The sequence below is a fragment of the Thalassophryne amazonica genome, chromosome 5 (assembly GCF_902500255.1).
Source record: "Thalassophryne amazonica chromosome 5, fThaAma1.1, whole genome shotgun sequence".
Classification (NCBI taxonomy): Eukaryota; Metazoa; Chordata; class Actinopteri; order Batrachoidiformes; family Batrachoididae; genus Thalassophryne; species Thalassophryne amazonica.
This window is the reverse complement of record NC_047107.1, coordinates 97756044-97778113: the sequence shown is the minus strand read 5'-3', so window position 1 is coordinate 97778113 and position 22070 is coordinate 97756044. Positions and strand designations below refer to the sequence as shown.

Sequence of the window (22070 nt, the reverse complement as noted above, 5' to 3'; positions counted from 1 at the left end):
TAAGCGGCAAGGCCAAAAACCAACATTGAATGCCCATGACCTTTTATCCCTCAGGCGGCACTGCATTAAAAAACATTATTGTGTAAAGGATCTTATCGCACAGGCTCAGGAACACTTAAGAAAACCATTATCAGTTAACACCGTTTGTTGCTACATCTACAAGTGCAAGTTAAAACTCTACCATTCAAAGCGAAATCCATACATCAACAAAATCCAGAAACGCCACCGCCTTCTTTGAACTCGAGCTCATTTGAAATGGACACACACAAAGTGGGTAAGTGTGCTTTTTTGGAAATCATGGGCATTGTGTCCTCTGGACAAAAGAGAAAAATAACCATCCAGATTGTTACCAGTGTGAAGTTCAAAAGTCAGCATCTGTGATGGTATGGGGGTGTGTTAGTGCATGGACAACTTACACATCTGTGATGGCACCAACAATTCTGAAAAGTACATCCAGGTTTTGGAGCAACACATGCTGCCATCCAAGCAACATCTTTTTCAGGGATGTCCCTGCTTATTTCAGCAAGACAGTGCCAAGCCACATTCTGCACGTGTTACAACAGCATGGCTTCATAGTAAAAGAGTGTGGGTACTAGACTGGCCTGCCTGCAGTCCAGACCTGTCGCCCATTGAAAATGTGTGGCACATTATGAAGCACAAAATATGACAACGGAGACCCGGACTGTTGAACAACTGAAGTCGTACATCAAGCAAGAATGGGAAAGAATTCCACCTACAAAGCTTCAACAATTAGTGTCCTCAGTTCCCAAATGCTTATTGAGTGTTGTTAAGGAAAGGTGATGCAACACAATGGTAAACATACCACTGTCCCAGTTTTTTTGAAACGTGTTACAGGCATCCATTTCAAAATGAGCAAATACACTCAACAAAAATATAAACGCAACACTTTTGGTTTTGCTCCCATTTTGTATGAGATGAACTCAAAGATCTAAAACTTTTTCCACATACACAATATCACCATTTCCCTCAAATATTGTTCACAAACCAGTCTAAATCTGTGATAGTGAGCATTTCTCCTTTGCTGAGATAATCCATCCCACCTCACAGGTGTGCCATATCAAGATGCTGATTAGACACCATGATTAGTGCACAGGTGTGCCTTAGACTGTCCACAATAAAAGGCCACTCTGAAAGGTGCAGTTTTGTTTTTTGGGGGTAGATACCAGTCAGTATCTGGTGTGACCACCATTTGCCTCATGCAGTGCAACACATCTCCTTCGCATAGAGTTGATCAGGTTGTCAATTGTGGCCTGTGGAATGTTGGTCCACTCCTCTTCAATGGTTGTGCGAAGTTGCTGCATATTGGCAGGAACTGTCGTATACGCCGGTCCAGAGCATCCCAAACATGCTCAATGGGTGACATGTCCGGTGAGTATGCCGGCCATGCAAGAACCGGGACATTTTCAGCTTCCAAGAATTGTGTACAGATCCTTGCAACATGGGGCTGTGCATTATCCTGCTGCAACATGAGGTGATGTTCTTGGATGTATGGCACAACAATGGGCCTCAGGATCTCGTCACGGTATCTCTGTGCATTCAAAATGCCATCAATAAAATGCACCTGTGTTCTTCATCCATAACAGACGCCTGCCCATACCATAACCCCACCGCCACCATGGGCCACTCGATCCACAACATTGACATCAGAAAACTGCTCACCCACATGATGCCACACACGCTGTCTGCCATCTGCTCTGAACAGTGTGAACGGGGATTCATCCATGAAGAGAACACCTCTCCAACGTGCCAAACGCCAGCGAATGTGAGCATTTGCCCACTCAAGTCGGTTACGACGACGAACTGGAGTCAGGTCGAGACCCCGATGAGGACGACGAGCATGCAGATGAGATTCCCTGAGACAGTTTCTGACAGTTTGTGCAGAAATTCTTTGGTTATGCAAACCGATTGTTTCAGCAGCTGTCCGAGTGGCTGGTCTCAGACGATCTTGGAGGTGAACATGCTGGATGTGGAGGTCCTGGGCTGGTGTGGTTACATGTGGTCTGTGGTTGTGAGGCTGGTTGGATGTACTGCCAAATTCTCTGAAACGCCTTTGGAGATGGCTTATGGTAGAGAAATGAATATTCAATACACGAGCAACAGCTCTGGTTGACATTCCTGCTGTCAGCATGCCAATTGCATGCATCCTCAAATCTTGCAACATCTGTGGCATTGTGCTATGTGATAAAACTGCACCTTTCAGAGTGGCCTTTTATTGTGGGCAGTCTAAGGCACACCTGAGCACTAATCATGGTGTCTAATCAGCATCTTGATATGGCATACCTGTGAGGTGGGATGGATTATTTCAGCAAAGGAGAAGTGCTCACTATCACAGATTTAGACTGGTTTGTGAACAAGATTTGAGGGAAATGGTGATATTGTGTATGTGGAAAAAGTTTTAGATCTTTGAGTTCATCTCATACAAAATGGGAGCAAAACCAGAAGTGTTGCGTTTATATTTTTGTTGAGTGTATTTGCAGAAAAAGAATAAAGTTCATCAGTTTGAACATTAAATATCTTGTCTTTGTGGTGTATTCAATGAACACAGGTTGAAGAGAATTAAATAAAAACAGAATACATTGATTTGCAAATCAATGTATTCTGTTTTTATTTACATTTTACACAACGTCCCAACTTCATTGGAATTGGGGTTGTACATACATACATTTTTTTCAATGTGACAAAACAATAAAAAAGTAAGATTGTGAGTACTTTTCACCAAAACGGCACCATGGTATTGTCAAAATCTGTATGACATATGTAGGTTGATATCCAGGTCTTAATGGGATTAGTTTCTGTGGTCATGGTGATAAAAAGTCCTGCATAGGCCCTGAGGCCCATTGGTGCCAGTGCTTTTACCTGGATACTGTAGCGAGAATCACATTGGAGCCTACAGCTCCCTCTGGACAGGATGCTAGACCATCAGGTTACTACCCCAGCTAAGGACTGCATCCATTTACAACTGGGTGAACTGTGACTTGTCCAAGACAGGTATCACGACCAGGAGTCAAACCTAGGTCTACACACTGGTAGACCGACTATCTGACTAAAATGTTGCAGGTTTGTATACCATGGCCCAAACCTGTTCACGGATGTATTTGAGTCTCCAAAATCAAATCGGGGCATTGACTTTGACAGAGTAAGGTATATATTTTTCCCTTGATGGTCTCTTCCTGTTAGTGGACCTTTTTGCTTCTGTAATTATGTTATTTGACAGACATTTTATCACTAAATTATTCCGATATATTTTTTTCACTGTTTGGAACCAGTACTTTTTAATTGTCGGGGTGATGGGTTTGCATGACCCCTATTTTACTTTTATCACAATAACTGAATTATCACCTTCTGCATGTGTCCTGTATTGTCCACCAGCTCTGATGAGATGGAGATGTGTTCTCTGAAGGTGCTGGAGGTGGAAGGCAGCCCCAGTCGCATGCTGCTGAGGTTGATTGGAGAACGAGGCTGCACCACGGGGCACTTGATCGACTACCTCCAAACTCTGGGCAACCCAGAGGCCCTGCAGTGCCTGAAACCATCAGGTACAGTCAAACAGGTGCAAAACCTGCTGTTATGGAGTCATATAGCAAAACCAGTAGAGCTTTGTTTTACGACTGGTTTAATTTACAGTCAGTGCAACACATTGCAAGTAGGTTTAAATTAAAATTGTTTATTCAGTCAAGATTATATTCTCAATTTGCTGATGTTGAAAATGTATTCAGAACATTCTGGGGCCCCTGAAGCAGACTCAAAGCATTGTTAAGTTATTGTGTAGGTAGCATTAAGTGTCCCATTTGTACATCACACCTTTGTCTTTGCCACCCGTGTCTGTTCATGGTTGAAACTCATGTGAATTTACAGTCAAACTCTGAACTGTGCAGACTTACAGATCCTCATTCAGCCCCAGTCTGTGGCACTCATCTCTGGACATAACCTGCGCCTTAGCTGCTATGCTGTGGGCAAATTTCCAGTGCAGTATCAGTGGTTCAAGACTAAGGAAGAGGTGAGCTACAACTCACTGACCCACAATGTCATGCACACACACTTCCCTCTTTGAAGGAAACTGTGATAAAAGGCTTTTTTTGCCAGCTTTGTTCTTATTGTTCAATTGCATGAATTAATGTATGTTATCTTCTAAACTTTATGAAGTATTATTTCTGCACGGCAATATTTACCATATTTTGATAAGTCGCACCAGAGTATAAATAGCACCGTTTGTCTTTATCAGCTCTTTAATTTGGGATTTTTGTGCATTGTTGTAGTGCACTTTTTATGACTGACATTTTTTCTTTTATAATTGGAGTTTATTTTGTTTAGTGCTTTGATTCCTGTGGCTAATTTATCTGAGTATAAGTTGCATTGGAGTATATGTGGCAGGGCCTCCCACACTAGGAAAAACTAAGACTTGTACTCTGGAATATATAGTGATAATGACATTTATTATTATATCTACAAACAGTTTCACATTCTAAACAGAACATCAGAAGCAAGGATAGTGTTGAAAATAGAACACTTACTGGGGTATCAATAGTAAAAGTATTCAGTATTCAGTATTCGTGGTGAATGAAGTGGAATGAACAAAAATGTGACTTAAGAAGCTAAATGCCACAGACTGCAAACTGGTCTGGTGTCAGTTCTGGCTTTTCCAAATTCTGATGTATCCTTTACCACAACATTTACAGAAGTCGACATCACAAGAATTGTAGTGAGCCACTCTGCAAACATTTCAGTCCTTTTTTAACATTACAAGAAGCTGTGGCTTTGGTGACATCAGACCTATGCTCTGAAAGTGAAAAGTATAGGCTCATTTTAAGGTATGGTACATGTATCTTCAACCATGCCTACTCGTGACTTCTGTTAAGCATGTTAAGCATATAGGGTTATCATAGAGGTTTGTAAATATTGGGGAAAAAAACTTGTTAAAACACAGACTATTCACGTTAACCACAGTCTTGTCAATCATATCCACATACTACCGGTGCCTGTCAGTAGTAAAGGAAGATAAGGAGCAGGGAACAAAGGCGGGCAAAAATATATTGTATTTGTAATCGAACATACTCACAAGCTGCCACACTGTCAGCAACTGTTAACTGCAACATTATTGTGAAAGTATTCGAATAACATTACCATCAACACATAATTCAAAAATGTCATAAGGCAGTTCTCAGTTTACAACAGTGATGTCATGTTGTCAGATGAAGATGGGGAAGGTTGTCCCATTGTGATAACATGGATCTACACTATAGTGGTAAGACTCATGCTAAGTTATGCTGTGATAGTTTGGTGGAGCGTGGAGCTGTGAGGGTTATGCTGACTCACTTGCAAAGAGTAGCACGGCTTTGCATCACAGGTGCTCTCAGGACAACATCAGCAGCAGCTTTAGAAGTACTTCTGAACTTAGCTGCTCTGGACCTCTACATTGTTGGAGAGACAATCCCTACGTCAGTAAGGTTGCACCAGTTGGGCAAGTGGTGAAGACTAGCAGATGCCAGTCATATCTTAATCAGGGAAAGAATATCAGCGGATCTTCTGCTTATTACTTTCCCATGTGATAAGGTAGGAAAAAGAAATTATTTGTGAATAAATTTAGTACAGTGATAACAGGGAGAGAGTCATGGTCAGACTCTACACTGAACACAACCTCACCTGGAATCACTTGTTTTACAGACGGATCATTAATCGGGGCAAAGCCGGAGCTGGAGTGTTAATACAACACGGCGGGCTGACACAGGAAAAGAGCGTTTCACGGGGCAGACACACCACCGGCTTTCAGGCTGAGGTGTTTGCTGTCATTCACTTTGTGGAGCTCCTGATTAACCCAAATTTTAGGGGTTAAAGAGTTTTTATTTCCTCAGATAGGTGTGTATAAGAGCCTTTAAGGGCCACTCTTCTCATCAGCTTTGGTGTGGGAGTGTGCCCATGCACTTAACACACTGGAAGACACTAATGATGTAGTTGTAGTGTGGGTACCTGGTCATACAGGTATTCCAGGTAATGAGAGAGCGGACTGGGTCGCAAGGTCAGGGAGCTCAACTAAATTTTTGGGTCCAGAGCTCATTGTTGGGGTGACAAGTGCTGTGCAGAAGATGGCCCTGCAGAATCAGATCAGGAAGTAGCACCACAAACCGTGGCAGCACTTGAGTGAATGGCTAAATCAGTTTATTCGGCATACACACATACTTAACAAAAAAATCTTGTAAGCAATTTCCCAGTTTTGTGCGGCCGAAAGGGTGTTGGCAGAAGCAAAAGGTAGCCCCTTTCACACCGGGCCTGCTTCGAGTTGCGTTATGCAGTGTCATGACGACGCCACGGTGATGCAATGTAGTGCCCAGTTGATGCAGCTCAACGCCAAAACACCATGAGGGACGTAAAGGGAGAAGTGAAACGGATGCCAAAAATTAAACATGTTTAATTTTTTCTGCGCTGAGCATGGGACGCAGAAAGGAAGTAGTTTTCTCGCAAGTTGAGGCAGCTTAACAGTACTTAACGTGACTGGATGCCACACCCACACAATGTAATGTTACCCGATGCCAATTTATGATTCCTGCTGTGCTCCATTGTTGCCGAACTATAAATCATGCAGGATTGTTGTTGAACGTTTTATACCGTGCACACAATGCAGTAAAACTACACTACTCAAAGAGCACATGTAAACAATTAAAAGAAAAAAATGCTCATTGCAGCCTGGCTGCAGCTCCTCATCTCCTCAAATTCTCTCACGATTGTGTTAAATAAAGTCCATAAAAGTCCTGCTCACAGACTGATTGCCAAAGACAGGACATGTCCACCTCCAGTATAACTCTGGACATATCAACGTCCACTCACGGCCTTGGAGATGTTGTAAGTTTTCAGAACATTCTGAATATTGGACCGAATACCAGACCAAACACCGGCTGCAGCTCCGCGGTCACAGGAAGAAATATAACCTATAACAGAAATCAGAGCGCAGACCTGCAGCGCTGCACAAGAAGAAATATCAACTAGAAGAGAAATGAGAGTGCACACAGTCTGGCTACAGCTCCTCTGCACTCCCCTCAAGCATTTCACCCCCTGCTGCGCACAACTGACGCAGACATTCCTGTGTTATTAGATACGCAGCTAATGCAACTCGAAGCAGGCCTAGTGTGAAAGGGGCTGGGCCCCTTCACACATAGTATAAATCAGGGTGAGTCATGGCGGAACAGCTCGTATGAGCGAAACAAAAATATTGAGCCGACGGGCAGGTGTGCACGATCCCACTGCGACGGTATCGTGCATGCGACGGTGTCGTGCGAGCAGGAACACAGTGCGGGCTGATGGGATGTGTTTCACCACGCTGCACCGCTGATGTGGAGAAAAATAAAATAAAACCAGCTGTATAATTAGTGAATATCACTGGGTAAATAACCCTGGTTGAATAAAAAATAAATGGCACTCACAGGATTCGAACCTTAAAGCTCTGATTGCCAAATGGAAACTTCACCACTACGCTACAATCACTGTAACAGGAGTGTGAAATGGCTAAAATCAACAAGCAGATAAACTTATTTTTTAAAAACGAGGAAAAAGTGCCGTGATAACTGACCAAACAGCGTTTGTTACGACATATTTCTGCTGATACGTGACTGAAAGTGGCGTATTTGTCACCCTGTTGGTTTGTCATATGGTCCTGCGGTGCGCTGCTCACAGGACATGCATGTCCTGTCAGACAGACGTGACATTCAGATTGCCTGCTGCGTGTCCATGTGAACTGCCAGTCTGTTCCAGTTGCGACAGCTTGTCAATGTACGCACTGTACGTGCTGTCCAACCCGTTGCAAAAGTGATATATGTTTTTACAGTAGTGTTCAGAATAATAGTAGTGCTATGTGACTAAAAAGATGAATCCAGGTTTTGAGTATATTTCTTATTGTTACATGGGAAACAAGGTACCAGTAGATTCAGTAGATTCTCACAAATCCAACAAGACCAAGCATTCATGATATGCACACTCTTAAGGCTATGAAATTGGGCTATTAGTAAAACAAAAAGTAGAAAAGGGGGTGTTCACAATAATAGTAGTGTGGTATTCAGTCAGTGAGTTCGTCAATTTTGTGAATCAGGTGTCCCCTATGTAAGGATGAAGCCAGCACCTGTTGAACATGCTTTTCTCTTTGAAAGCCTGAGGAAAATGGGACGTTCAAGAAATTGTTCAGAAGAACAGCATAATTTGATTAAAAAGTTGATTGGAGAGGGGAAAACGTATACACAGTTGCAAAAAATTATAGGCTGTTCATCTACAATGATCTCCAGTGCTTTAAAATGGACAAAAAAAAAAAACCAGAGACGCGTGGAAGAAAACGGAAAACAACCATCAAAATGGATAGAAGAATAACCAGAATGGCAAGGGCTCACCCATTGATCAGCTCCAGGATGATCAAAGACAGTCTGGAGTTACCTGTAAGTGCTGTGACAGTTAGAAGACGCCTGTGTGAAGCTAATTTATGTGCAAGAATCCCCCGCAAAGTCCCTCTGTTAAATAAAAGACATGTGCAGAAGAGGTTACAATTTGCCAAAGAACACATCAACTCAAAAAAACATTCTCAAAAGAGAAATGGAGGAATATTTTGTGGACTGATGAGAGTAAAATTGTTCTTTTTGGGTCCGAGGGCCGCAGACAGTTTGTGAGATGACCCCCAAACTCTGAATTCAAGCCACAGTTCACAGTGAAGACAGTGAAGCATGGTGGTGCAAGCATCATGATATGGGCATGTTTCTCCTACTATGGTGTTTTTCAATTTTTTTCAATTTATTTACATTTATATAGCGCCAAATTACAACAGAGTTGTCTCAAAGCGCTTCACACAGGTAAGGTTCTAACCTTACCAGCCCCCAGAGCAACAGTGGTAAGGAAAAACTCCCTCTGAGGAAGAAACCTCAAGCAGACAAGACTCAAAGTGGTGACCCTCTGCTTGGGCCATGCTACAAACATAAATTACAGAACAATTCACAGAACAATTCACGGACGAATATACAAGAAATGCTGTTGGCGCACAGGACAGGAGGGTCGCCAACACAAATACAACTCCCATCTCTGGATGGAGCTGCACTTTAAACAGAGAGAAAAAACAGAATCAGGCATCAGAAAGACAAAAAATACTGTATAATTTGCCAGCATTAAACAACAGAGAAATACTAAGGTGATTGCTGGCCACTAGCCCTAAACTTCACTAAAAGACCCAGAATTTAGATAAAGTTGAGGCCACGGCCTGCTCCAATTACTAATAAATGAATTAAAAGAGTAAAAAGAATAAAACAAAACTGTACCAGTATGCTAGCCATATGAAAGGGAAAATAAGTGCGTCTTAAGTCTGGACTTGAAAATCTCCGCAGAATCTGACTGTTTTATTGACGCAGGGAGATCATTCCACAGAACAGGGGCACGATAAGAGAAAGCTCTGTGACCCACAGACTTCTTATTCACCTTTGGGACACAAAGTAGTCCTGCACCCTGAGAACATAAAGCCCAGGTTTAATTAGGTCAGCTAGGTAGGGAGGTGCCAGTCCATGAACAATTTTATAGGTTAGTAGCAGAATCTTAAAATCTCATCTCACTGGGACAGGAAGCCAGTGAAGGGATGCCAAAATGGGTGTAATGTGGTTGTGCGGTTGTGCTTTGTGTCAAAAGTGTTATGTTGGGACGCAGGTTAGAGGAGCGAACTAGCGTCTGACAAGGACCCAGCACTAAAGAAACAGAGAGCGGTTCCAAAGAACATAACAGATTTATTTAAGTGCAAATATAAACAAAAAGTGAATTAACAGCCTGGCGGGGTGGAGGACGACGCGCTCTTCCTAGCGCCCAAGGGATTGGAGCCCGACAGTTCTGGACCCAGAAATTCCCGCCGGCACCCCCCAGGTGGTTAATGAATCGGACAGCGCCTGTTAAGGATGAGAGGCGAGATAAGTCAACACTGTTCACACAAATACTGTTTAGGGTTCACACCATCAGCAAACACATTCAGGTTCTAATTCAGACTCAAATTACAGAAACAGCTCTCACAGCCCGTGGAGGACCATCAATCCGCACGCCACGGCTGTGAAGAGCGAATTTACACAATTATCAGAGTAGCTCAAATATAGCTGCGTACAAAACGCCAAATAACTATTGTTAATTACTCAAAGTCATTCACAGCTTTAGTTACCTCTGAAGTGTGCTAATGGAGCATGTCCCTCACCCATCTCCTTAACAGGCACGGTGCGTCAAACCTGGAGCGATCCTCAGCGTCACAATGTTAGACAAACGATCGTCACACAGCAGCAACAAGGTTGAGTCCCTAGCACCTTACACAGAGCAGTCATGGCTTAAATGTAGTACATCATTAGGATATCTACTTCAGCTGGAAGTCCTTTGGAATTGCACGTGAACTGCTGATCAGAATATCCACTTCAGCTGGTAGTCCTTTAACTCTGCACGTGAACTGCTCATCAGGTGCATCCACCTCAGCTGGCAGTCCTTTAGCTCTACACGTGAACTGCTCATCAGGTACATCCTCTCCAGCTGGAAGTCCTCCAGATCTGCACACGAACTGCTCATCAGGTGCATGGGGTTGGCATGATGACAGTGGAGGGTGAGAGATGCTTCATCCATCATCACAGCCTCAGACACGCCCCCCACAAACCACCCGAAGTATACACAAAACACACAAACAGTATCTTGGCTAGCCAACCCCCCCCCCAACACACAACAGTACCCCCCCCCCCCCTCAACGGGAAGCCTCCCGGCGACCACACAAACCTGGCCAGAAAACAGCTCCCCCCCCCGGGGTCCACGGCAGGAACAGGCGGTGCGAAACCCCAGGGTCCACAGCAGGAACAGGATATGGCAGCGAGGGCAAGACAATGTGGCAGGGAGGCCAGCTGGCAAGAAAACAAAAACAATCCCAAACACCCCAAAAAAGTCCCACAACACAGTACAACATAAAACACAAAGCACACAGTAAAACCCCAACATACCCCCCCAGAGTACAGCACAACTACAACCCAGGGAAGCAAGCTGGGGAATAACACAAAATAAAAACACATGACCACCCCAAAACCCTCCCCAGGGGACCGTCCCATCAAACCCCAGGGAGCAAATCCCAAACCCAAAAAACTCAACAGAGCCCCAAATAACACAATATAACACAACATGCACAAAGAAAATAACAAACACCCCCCCCAGATGACAAGTGGAGCACAACACCCCCTAGAGGACATTGCCGCCAGCTCTAGGAGTAATAACCGAGACTGGGTCCACCTGAGATCCCTAGGTATACACGGGAGCTACAGCGCCCCCCAGAGGACCGTCCCATCAAACCCCAGGAGACACCCCCACGACCCAGAAACCCCAGGCCCGGCCACATCCGGCTAGTCGGCCCCACAGTCCTTTCCCCCCCAGAGGACCGTCCCATCAACCCTGGAGGTGGAACCTGGGAGGAAACACAAATAACATAAACACCCCACACCCCCAGCGGACACCAATAACAACCCCGGGGGCAAACAAAACAAATGGGAAATCCCGTTGCCCCCCCCAGCACCCCGAAAGACCCCGGAACACCCCCAGAGCCAATCGACAGATACATCGTGGCGAACGGCACAGGACTACTGAGCCGGGGGAGAAAACAGGAAAAAACTAACCCAGTCCCACCCCAAGCGCAGAGGAAAACCGGAAGTACGTCCGGTGTCATAACTCAGACTGTGCTTCAGCCTACCGGGAGGGGTGGACAGCGGAAAAGGCAAACGGCACGAATCGGCGCCACCGCTCCGACCGAAGCACATTCCCACTGCACTACACACCAGCGACGCCGATGACTAACGGTCAAAGGCTCGCTGAGGCTGGAGTGGAACCGGGAATCAACTAAATAGAAATAACGGCCCTGAAACCCCCCCCCCCCCAGGTGCAGAGGTTTCCTAGGAGACGCCCAGTGTAACCAACCTGCACCACCCCACACACTAAAGACGAACGGTACAGAAGTGTGTGAGGTCAGGGCTAGGGGACAGGGAAATAAAAAACAACAAAGAAAAAACGACCCAACCCACCAAAAAAAAAAAAAAAAAAACTACAAATAAGTAAAAAATACCATTACCTGGGTCCAGAAGAGCTCCAATCAGCCGGTCTGTCCACTCCACCAGGAATGTTAAAATGTGCTATAATAATCACAAATACATTTTGTGAAAATCCCTTAATAAAACCCCACAAATGTTAACCACTAACTAACCGATAAGTGTTTTGCTCCGTCAAGGTCAGAGAGCAGGAAATATGTCTTTTCCCACTCTGAGCTCTTGACGGCAATGTGACTCTGTTGCCAGCAGGGGGAGCCAAAGTGCAACAAATAAAAAGCCCTGTGGCCACAGAGAAAAATCAACATACTGCTTTTCTGTGAGCAGCTGAGTGCAGCAAACGTGACACCTTACTAAAGTGGTCCGGAGCTGACACAACAGATGTTGGAACCAATTACCACCGGAGGAGACGGGGCTACAGCTTCAATAGCGGAACGCAAAGCGACCCGTGCTGCAAAACGACGCCGTGACTCCGCCATGTGCGCACCCACGAACACAACCTGGGCGGAGAGCACCCGCAACGGATCCCGGATTGGTTCCAACATTCGCTGCCGCTTTCCCGGACTAAACCAGCTCCTCTGCCACTGGGTCCATGCTGGTTTGGCTGGGGACTTCTGTTATGTTGGGACGCAGGTTAGAGGAGCGAACCAGCGTCTGACAAGGACCCAGCGCTAAAGAAACAGAGAGCGGTTCCAAAGAACATAACAGATTTATTTAAGTGCAAATATAAACAAAAAGTGAATTAACAGCCTGGCGGGGTGGAGGACGACGCGCTCTTCCTAGCGCCCAAGGGATTGGAGCCCGACAGTTCTGGACCCAGAAATTTCCGCTGGCACCCCCCAGGTGGTTAATGAATCGGACAGCGCCTGTTAAGGATGAGAGGCGAGATAAGTCAACACTTTTCACACAAATACTGTTTAGGGTTCACACCATCAGCAAACACATTCAGGTTCTAATTCAGACTCAAATTACAGAAACAGCTCTCACAGCCCGTGGAGGACCATCAATCCGCACGCCACGGCTGTGAAGAGCGAATTTACACAATTATCAGAGTAGCTCAAATATAGCTGCGTACAAAACGCCAAATAACTATTGTTAATTACTCAAAGTCATTCACAGCTTTAGTTACCTCTGAAGTGTGCTGATGGAGCATGTCCCTCACCCATCTCCTTAACAGGCACGGTGCGTCAAACCTGGAGCGATCCTCAGCGTCACAATGTTAGACAAACGATCGTCACACAGCAGCAACAAGGTTGAGTCCCCAGCACCTTACACAGAGCAGTCATGGCTTAAATGTAGTACATCATTAGGATATCTACTTCAGCTGGAAGTCCTTTGGAACTGCACGTGAACTGCTGATCAGAATATCCACTTCAGCTGGTAGTCCTTTAACTCTGCACGTGAACTGCTCATCAGGTGCATCCACATCAGCTGGCAGTCCTTTAGCTCTACACGTGAACTGCTCATCAGGTACATCCTCTCCAGCTGGAAGTCCTCCAGATCTGCACACGAACTGCTCATCAGGTGCATGGGGTTGGCATGATGACAGTGGAGGGTGAGAGATGCTTCATCCATCATCACAGCCTCAGACACGCCCCCCACAAACCACCCGAAGTATACACAAAACACACAAACAGTATCTTGGCCAGCCAAACCCCCCCAACACACAACAAAAAGTCTGGCTGCAGCAATCTGAACCAATTGGAGACCCCTAATGCTAGACTGCGGTAAACCAGAAAATAGAACATTGCAGCAGTCCAATCTAGAAGAGATAAATGCATGGATCAGGGTCTCAGCATCAGCCATAGATAGGATGGGACGAATCTTCACTATATTTCGCAGGTAGAAGAAAGCAGTCCTAGTAATATTTGTAATGTGGAGGCCAAAGGACAACGAAGGATCAAATATTACCCCAAGGTTCCTCACTTTGTCAGTGTGATGTATGACACACGAGCCGAGGCTGAGCATTAACTGGTCAAATTGATGCTGAAGTCTCACTGGACCAAGAACCATCATTTCAGTCTTATCAGAGTTTAAAAGTAGGAAATTTCGAGACATCCAACTTCTCACTGCTGCAAGGCAATCATCTAAGGATTTTATGTGAACGAGATTACCAGCAGTTATCTGCATGTATACCTGAGTATCATCTGCATAGCAGTGAAAGGTAATCCCAAAACGCCGCAATATGTGCCCAAGGGGTGCTATATAAAGGGAGAAAAGCAGGGGGCCTAAGACGGACCCATGTGGAACCCCAAATTTCATGTCACTAAGGTTAGAGGTAGTGTTACTGTACAAAACACAGTGAGAACGACTGGTTAAGTATGACGTCAGCCATGCAAGGGCATCCCCAGTAATCCCAAAATGATTTTCCAGCTATCAAGTAGAATATGATGATCCACTGTATCAAATGCAGCACTGAGATCTAACAGCAACAGAACCGTAGTGGTGTCCGAATCCATTGTAAGCAAAGATCATTCACCACTTTAGTGAGAGCCGTCTCTGTGGAATGATATTTTCTAAAAGCAGACTGCAGTGGAAAGAGATTATTCTCAGTAAGATAGTCTACGAGCTGCCGTGACACCACTTTTTCCAGAATTTTAGAGAAAAATTATAGATTTGATATCGGCCGATAGTTTTTTCAATACACTAGGGTCAAGATTAGGTTTCTTAAGTAATGGTTTAATCACTGCAAATTTGAAACATTTAGGAACAGATCCAGAAGTTAAAGAAAGATTAATAATTTCCAGCACAGTCGGCCCAAGAGTGGACCACAGGTCCTTAAACAGTTTTGTTGGTATAGGATCAAATAACAGGTTGTGCTTTTTGTTGACATTACGAGTTTTGTCAGCATGCCTAGTGAGATACAGTGGTCCCTCGTTTATCGCGGGAGTTACGTTCTAAAAATAACCCGCGATAAGTGAAATCCGCGAAGTAGTCAGCGTTATTTTTTACAATTATTATAGATGTTTTAAGGCTGTAAAACCCCTCACTACACACTTTATACACTTTTCACAAACAGGCATTAACATTTTCTCACTTTTCTCTCGTGTGTAAACATTCTCAAAGTTCAAACCTTAGTAGAAAAATAAGACCAACCTGTTTTCAGGCCCAAACATTTGTTTGAGAAATAAACATAGAGCATTTTCCTATAAATAATTATGATGGCTTTTAGAACTAATGAATTTAATTTTAATGATCAACCTACGAGGTTGGACACATAAGAATTATTAATAGTGACTGACCAGTATTTCACAGTTCCTCTGAATTCGCACATCTGCGTCCTGGCGCCGCTCCGCTGTCGCGTCTTTTTCCATTGAGTCACACTCGGTGCAGGTGTCTTTTCTGAGTGAAGAACACAGTTATGGGTAGTTGTTGGCACTCTTTTTTTTCTTCTGGGCGAGTAGATTCTTATAAACAGACACGCAGAACACAATGCGCGTGCTCTACCTTCGCGGTGCTGCAACCGGCCTGCTTGATGAGGACGCAGAACACAATGCACTGTAAAAAAAAAAAAAAAAAGCATGCAAAATTGGACTAAAAAAATCTGCGAAACTTCAAGGCCGCAAAAGGTGAACCGCGTTATAGCGAGGGACCACTGTACTATCAAATTCTGTAAATCTAGGTAATACCTCAGTAGTGGCGCCCACTTCAATAGCAGGGTGTAGTGGCTGGGTTAAGGCATGTCGGGATATGTTTAACCTGATGTCTTCTATTTACTTCCCAAAGTAATCCAGGAAATCTTGTGTTGTAAAAGGAGAGTGAACTACAGGTGGTTGTCCATGCATAAGTGTTGCCACCGTGTCGAACAAGAACTTTGAGTTATGCTTGTTTTTGTTGATCAAATCAGAGTAGTAGGTCCGCTTTGTAGCCAATAATACGTACTTATAGTCTAAGATAGCATCACGCCACGCAAGGTGAAATACTTCTAATTTTGAATGACGCCATTTCCGTTCTAGACCTCTTGCTTTATGTTTGAGGTCACGCATCATTGAACCAAGGTGACTGTGATTTGGGGGAGCGCGGTTTTAACACAGCTGGTGCAATCATGTCGAGTGTAGTTTTGAGCACTGAGTTTAAACTATCTACAAGTCTGTCTACTGACTGGGTATTTGTCAAATGTGAAGCTAAGACATCAGGCAGTCTAGCTTCGAGTTCAGTCTTAGTTGAGGAGTTGATGCATCGCCGGAATGATATATAAGGTTGTTATTCCACTAAACACGGCAGCGAAACTGTAAACTTAATAAGTGAGTGATAAGACACCACTGATGTAAGAGGCATGATGTCAGTGTTCATGACAGCAATACCACGTGCGAGAACCAGATCTAGGGTATTTCCACTAATGTGCGTCGAATCCCGAATGCATTGCCGAAATCCTAATGCATCCACAATTTCCATAAATGATTTGCAGAGGGGATCAGAAGGCTTATTTATATGAATGTTAAAGTCACCAATGATCAGAATGTTATCTACACTAGTTGACAAGTTAGAGATGAACACACCAAATTCATCTAAGAATTCAGAATATGGGCCAGGAGGCCTATATACAGTGACAAAGTAATAGGACTGATTTTTATTCCTCTGACCTTGGCAATGTGTAATATCCTGAGCAGAGCGGAGAATCAGATGCTCAAACGAGTTATATTTACAACCCCCAACAGCTAATAAGCTAAACCTAGATTTATAAATAAGAGCAACACCCCCACCTTGCTTTGCATCATGAGGGACGTGACTAAATGTATATGCTGGTGGGCAGGCCTCATTTAAGGGGAGGACAGCTGTAGGTTTAAGCCAGGTTTCACATAGCCCAGTCATATCTAAGTGATGATCAATAATTAGATCATTGATCAACAGTGATTTTGAGGACAGTGGTCTTATGTTAATGAGACCCAGTCTAAGGACCTCAGTGGGGTTGACAGTTGAACTGTTTGGGTTTAGGGGTGGTTCCAGAGTAGCATATATAAGATGCCTAGAAGTAGGTTTAGGTTTGAGACATTCCACGCACGTTGTAGGTAGCATACACGAAATCTTTGCTATTGCTGGAACAACCACTGGGCCATCCTCAATTTCAACATCATCTCTTAGTAATGGGTATTAAGTTTGGAAAGCATATCTCTCTATGATTTTTATGGACACGACTACGGAAGCAGGCCACAGTCTCAACTTGTTGAAATTCCCTCCCTGGCAAATAAACTGCACTATCACCATAGTGGATTTTCTGCACTAAATTCCCTGCTAAGCTAATGGAATACACACCCACATTTGTCATAAGCCTTGCAGGGTCTCAAATCACCTGCTCCGTGGCCTGCTGTAGATTCCTAATGTTACCCACCCTGTAGAGCTCTATCTATGTTCGCAGACAAGATGGCGGCGCCTTCCCCAGTAGGGTGGAGGCTGTCCGGCATCAGCAAGCCATGGCGGCCCCAAAACAAAGGCCAGTTATCAATAAAGCTAAAGCCTCGCTCTCTACAAAACTGCGCCAGCCACCAATTTAACGACATCAGCCTGCTAAATGCCTCATCAGTACCCCGGGAGGGGAGGCGACCAGAGACTATTAATCGATGCCGACACATCTTTCTGGCAAGGTCACAAGTCCTCTCTATGTCCATTTTTGTGACCTCTGAGTGCTTCATCCTGATATCATTGGTGCCAACGTGAATAACTATGTGACTATATCTCATGTCATGTTCCTTTGTCTGTCTTCGCTTCTGCAGCATCAGCACCCTAAGATGAGATGCAATGTCGGGAGCTCTGGTCTCAGGAATACATTTAACATCAGCCGACATCTGTAACCTGACTTTGCGGGTGATAGAATCCCCTATCACTAAAGTCCGGTGTTTCGGCCTGGAGACAGGAGTGGAAGTCACTTGTGGGCTCAGAGAATTCACATCAGGCACATCCAAGGGGGAGAACTGATTCACAGTTCGCACTGGCGAGTGTGATCGGGGTGCCACAACCGGGCACCAAGCCCTACGGGGCTTCCTCCGCCTGGCCACAGTCCGAAAGCCGTCCTCCATAGTCAGCGTTTCTAAGATAATGCTAATGGGCTCGCTAGCCGGCCCAACACTAACCTTATCTGGAGTGCCCATAACATCTAACTCCACTGAGCTAAGACGCTGCTCTTACTTACGGATACGGCTCTCTTAAGAGAGCCACCCTACCTTCCAACATCACGTAGGATTTGTAGTGTACTTTGTGCACTAAGAAATTCTGTTGTTAAATAACGTTCAGAGTAGATACAATTAATAACCAGAAGAGTGCTAAACAGAAATAAAAGAAGCGTATACAACTGTGTGAAGTTCAGAGTAGCATCACAGCAACAAACAATCCTTCAGAAGCAAGTTGTTGGGCTTATATATCGCATACCAAGTATCATGGATCAGTTTGGATATGTCAAAATACTTGAAGAGGTCATGTTGCCTTATGCTAAAGAGGACGTGCCCTTGAAATGGGTGTTTCAACAAGACAATGATCCCAAGCACACTAGTAAACAAGCAAAATCTTGGTTCCAAACCAACAAAATTAATGTTTTGGAGTGGCCTGCCCAATCCCCAGACCTAAATCCAATTGAGAACTTGTGGGGTGACATCAAAAAAGCTGTATCTGAAGCAAAACCAAGAAATGTGAATGAATTGTGGAATGTTGTTGAAGAATCTTGGAGTGGAATAACAGCTGAAAGGTGCCACAAGTTGGTTGACTCCGTGCCTCGCAGATGTGAAGAAATCATGAAAAACTGTGGTTATACAACTAATACTAGTTTATGTGATTCACAGGATTGCTAAAAAAGCAGTTTGAACGTAATAGTTTTGAGTTTGTAGCGTCAACAGCAGATGCTGCTATTATTGTGAACACCCCCTTTTCTACTTTTTTTTACTAATAGCCCAATTTCATAGCCTTAAGAGTGTGCATATCATGAATGCTTGGTTTTGTTGGATTTGTGAGAATCTACTGGTACCTTGTTTCCCATATAACAATAAGAAATATACTCAAAACCTGGATTAATCTTTTTAGTCCTGTAGCACTACTATTATTCTGAACACTACTGTATGTATAATCCATGTGAGGTCAGCGGACAGAGACACGCGCCTCATGGAGGAATGTTGTAAGTTCATGTCCTTGTCCTCCAGCTGGGACGTCCAGGAGCACAGATCACAACAGCAGCTGCTGTGAGCAGACACGCCCCCTTGCCCTTTCAGAGCCCAGACCAATGTGTCTCTGTGTTTTGTGGTCATTCATTGTCGTTATTTGTTATGTAACTGCATATGTAGGTATTGTCTGAATTATTTATATAACTGTCCTGGTGGTGGTTTCTGTGTTTGTAATGTGTACACTGAGCTGTCATCCAGCTGTCAGTGTGCTGTGATCAGCTGACAGGCACCTCCTCGTGCTGTGTGCAATCAGACCTGGCTGTCCGGCCCCCATGTGATCACATCTGTACATACATATAAGCATTTTATGCAAGTGTGCCCCCTCCCCTTCCCCCCTGCACGCATATATGTGTTGGGGGGAGCGGGGGAGGCAGCGCGACACACGTAAATACGTACGAGATACATGCACCACTTGTGTGTTGCTTTGCAACTCCACAGTCATGCGGGCACTTAGAAAAATTTCACATCCAGCTTGAAAGTGATCGTCTGCTGACTGTTTTTGTGCTAATAGTGCGAATGGCCACACATTTTCTAAGTGCCAAGCAAGCGGTGTTAAATGTTGGTGTGTGACCTGGAATTTGATTTATACCGGGGTCAAAATGCATAGAACACTGCCATCTACTGGCACCCAGTTATATCAAATGGTTGTCGACCTGAATCACAACTTAACAGACTTTTCCATTTTGCAAATGCCTTTTTTTTTAACAAATGTAAGAGTGACATATTTTACAAAAGCACATTTATTTGTAAACACCAACACACACATTACATTAACTTGTGTTGGTTTTTACATAGAATGAATTAGTCAACCAATCAGTGTGAGTGGGTGCTCAGTTTACCCATAATCCCTTTGGGCTTCTGTGTGTTAATGTTCAAAACTTCAGAATTAGTGCATTATTTTAAAATTAACAGATATGTGTTATATTTTCACTTTGTACAAATGGCAGAGTTGACGTTAATGTAGTTATTCTATATGGATTATTTTATAAATCAAAACCATAAGTCAAACCTGCTTTCCTTTTCATTACGTCTGCCTCACGGCTGGACCACTGTATCCTGTCAAGGTAAGTGATGCTTCCCTACAACAGTGAGCAGTGCACACAAAGAAAGAAGCGCTGACTCACTGGCTGTGTTTGGGCTGTGATCGCCTTTGATTTTATCAGAAGCGTTGGCGGTGTTTAAACTCAAAATTGACTTGTTAGTAGCTGAGAGTGTACCGGAGACAATACTGAACTTAGTTATCGGTTAGCCGTAGCTGGTTTATCAGTTTAGCGTTATAAAAGATAACTTTTCAGTTAGCTGTTTCGCAGTTATCGAAGCTAACTTCTTGGTTAGCTATGCCCACCACTGTGCACAACGCACAATAAAAAAAAAACAGTAACAAACTCAGTTAACCTAATTCTTCATACTATAACAAGTAATTATATTGTTTTTATAAAGCTTTTTTAAGCCAACTCAACTACCAGATAATTTAATGCAATCAGAACAGTTATTCCAAATATTTACACCTGTCACAGATGTTGTATGGTTGGGGGTGCCTGGCTGCTTTTTGTTTCTGTCTTCTGTTTCTGTCTTTTGTTTTTCCTTCCAGGTGGCACGCGTTTAGGACTGAGTGGCTGTGTGGCTGAGTTATCAGGACCTCACCCTGATCACCTGAGGCTGATCATGTGCAGCTCGTCAGGACTCACAGCTGTGGTGCATCTACACGGATTGGAGCATGGTGGCATTTAAGTCTGGAGTACACCGTGTGTATTTGCCAGAGACTCGACCTTGTGACCAGACGGGTGAGATCGTCGTCTTGAGAGCCATCTCATCATTATGGATGCAGAGAACGTCCAGGTTTGATGCCATGGTCTGTGAAAGAGGAGGGGGTGAGGTCTCACGCTCGTCAGCACACTTCCTGAGGTACGTCAGGTTTTGTGACTAACATTTGTACAGTCAGTAAATGTGGTGTCCCTCACACCTTATTATATTGAGCTGTTATGTTAGTCATTTAATCAGCTTCCACTGCAGTGAGTAATGTGAACGGGGTGTTCCATGCCTGCAGGGTGGGAAGCTGATTAGTGATTAAGCCAGGAAGTGTTTGCTGTTTGTGTACACCTTTGAGCGGTCTCTCTGTGTGTGGAGTGTGGACTCACATGATGATTTCTTCTTTCACAGACTCGGTTTGTCGCGGCCACCTGGGGGGTGTCGACGGGGTCCTTGGGTCCGAACTGTTTCTGGCTCCAGACCGTTTGTGCAGCTGGGAGCGCACCGTATATCCACCTCGCCAGTCCGCGCACTAATTTGTTATACTTTTGCACCGCACTGTTATGTCATTAAATTTTGTTATCCTTTGTACCGTGCTCTGCTTATTTCATACTGGGTCCTTCAAACGCTGGTCGGTTCTCCGTCCTGCGTCCGACACATAACAACAGAAGCACAATGACATTTTACAGTACTTAGAGTCTTTAATTTACCAAATACTAATGTTCCTCTCAAATTAACATATATATATATATATATATATATATATATATATATATATATATATATATATATATATATATATCTCCTGGTAGTCAAGTGGATAAAATATGGGATTTGGATTTGTTTTACATGCATTTCCCCAAACCTCAATGCAGTAGGTCATATATGGGACAAGTAATGAATGCTATAACGTAACCAACAAATGTTGGGAGAGGAAGTCTTGTGTTTTATACAGAATTGTGATGGCTTTTGAGATTTTAGATTTAACATAATTAATGAGTTTTCCAGCTTAATTTATCATCAATAAAATTTCCAAGAAATTTAGTTTCAGTTGCAATTTCAGCATCATTTAATAATAAATTTCTACTTAAATTCATGGGCTTAT

At 43.9% G+C, this 22070-nt stretch overlaps 1 protein-coding gene across 2 annotated transcripts in view; it reads left to right on the top strand.

Annotated features, from left to right (window-relative positions):
* The window catches only part of malt1 (MALT paracaspase 1), a 66691-nt gene that overhangs the window by 13586 nt on the left and 31035 nt on the right, over nucleotides 1-22070 (top strand). For both annotated transcript variants that reach the window (XM_034170949.1, XM_034170948.1), the window contains exons 2-3: nucleotides 3391-3557; nucleotides 3897-4018. In XM_034170949.1, the coding sequence (XP_034026840.1) occupies nucleotides 3391-3557; nucleotides 3897-4018 (289 nt within the window). The remainder of the gene's footprint in view (nucleotides 1-3390; nucleotides 3558-3896; nucleotides 4019-22070) is intronic.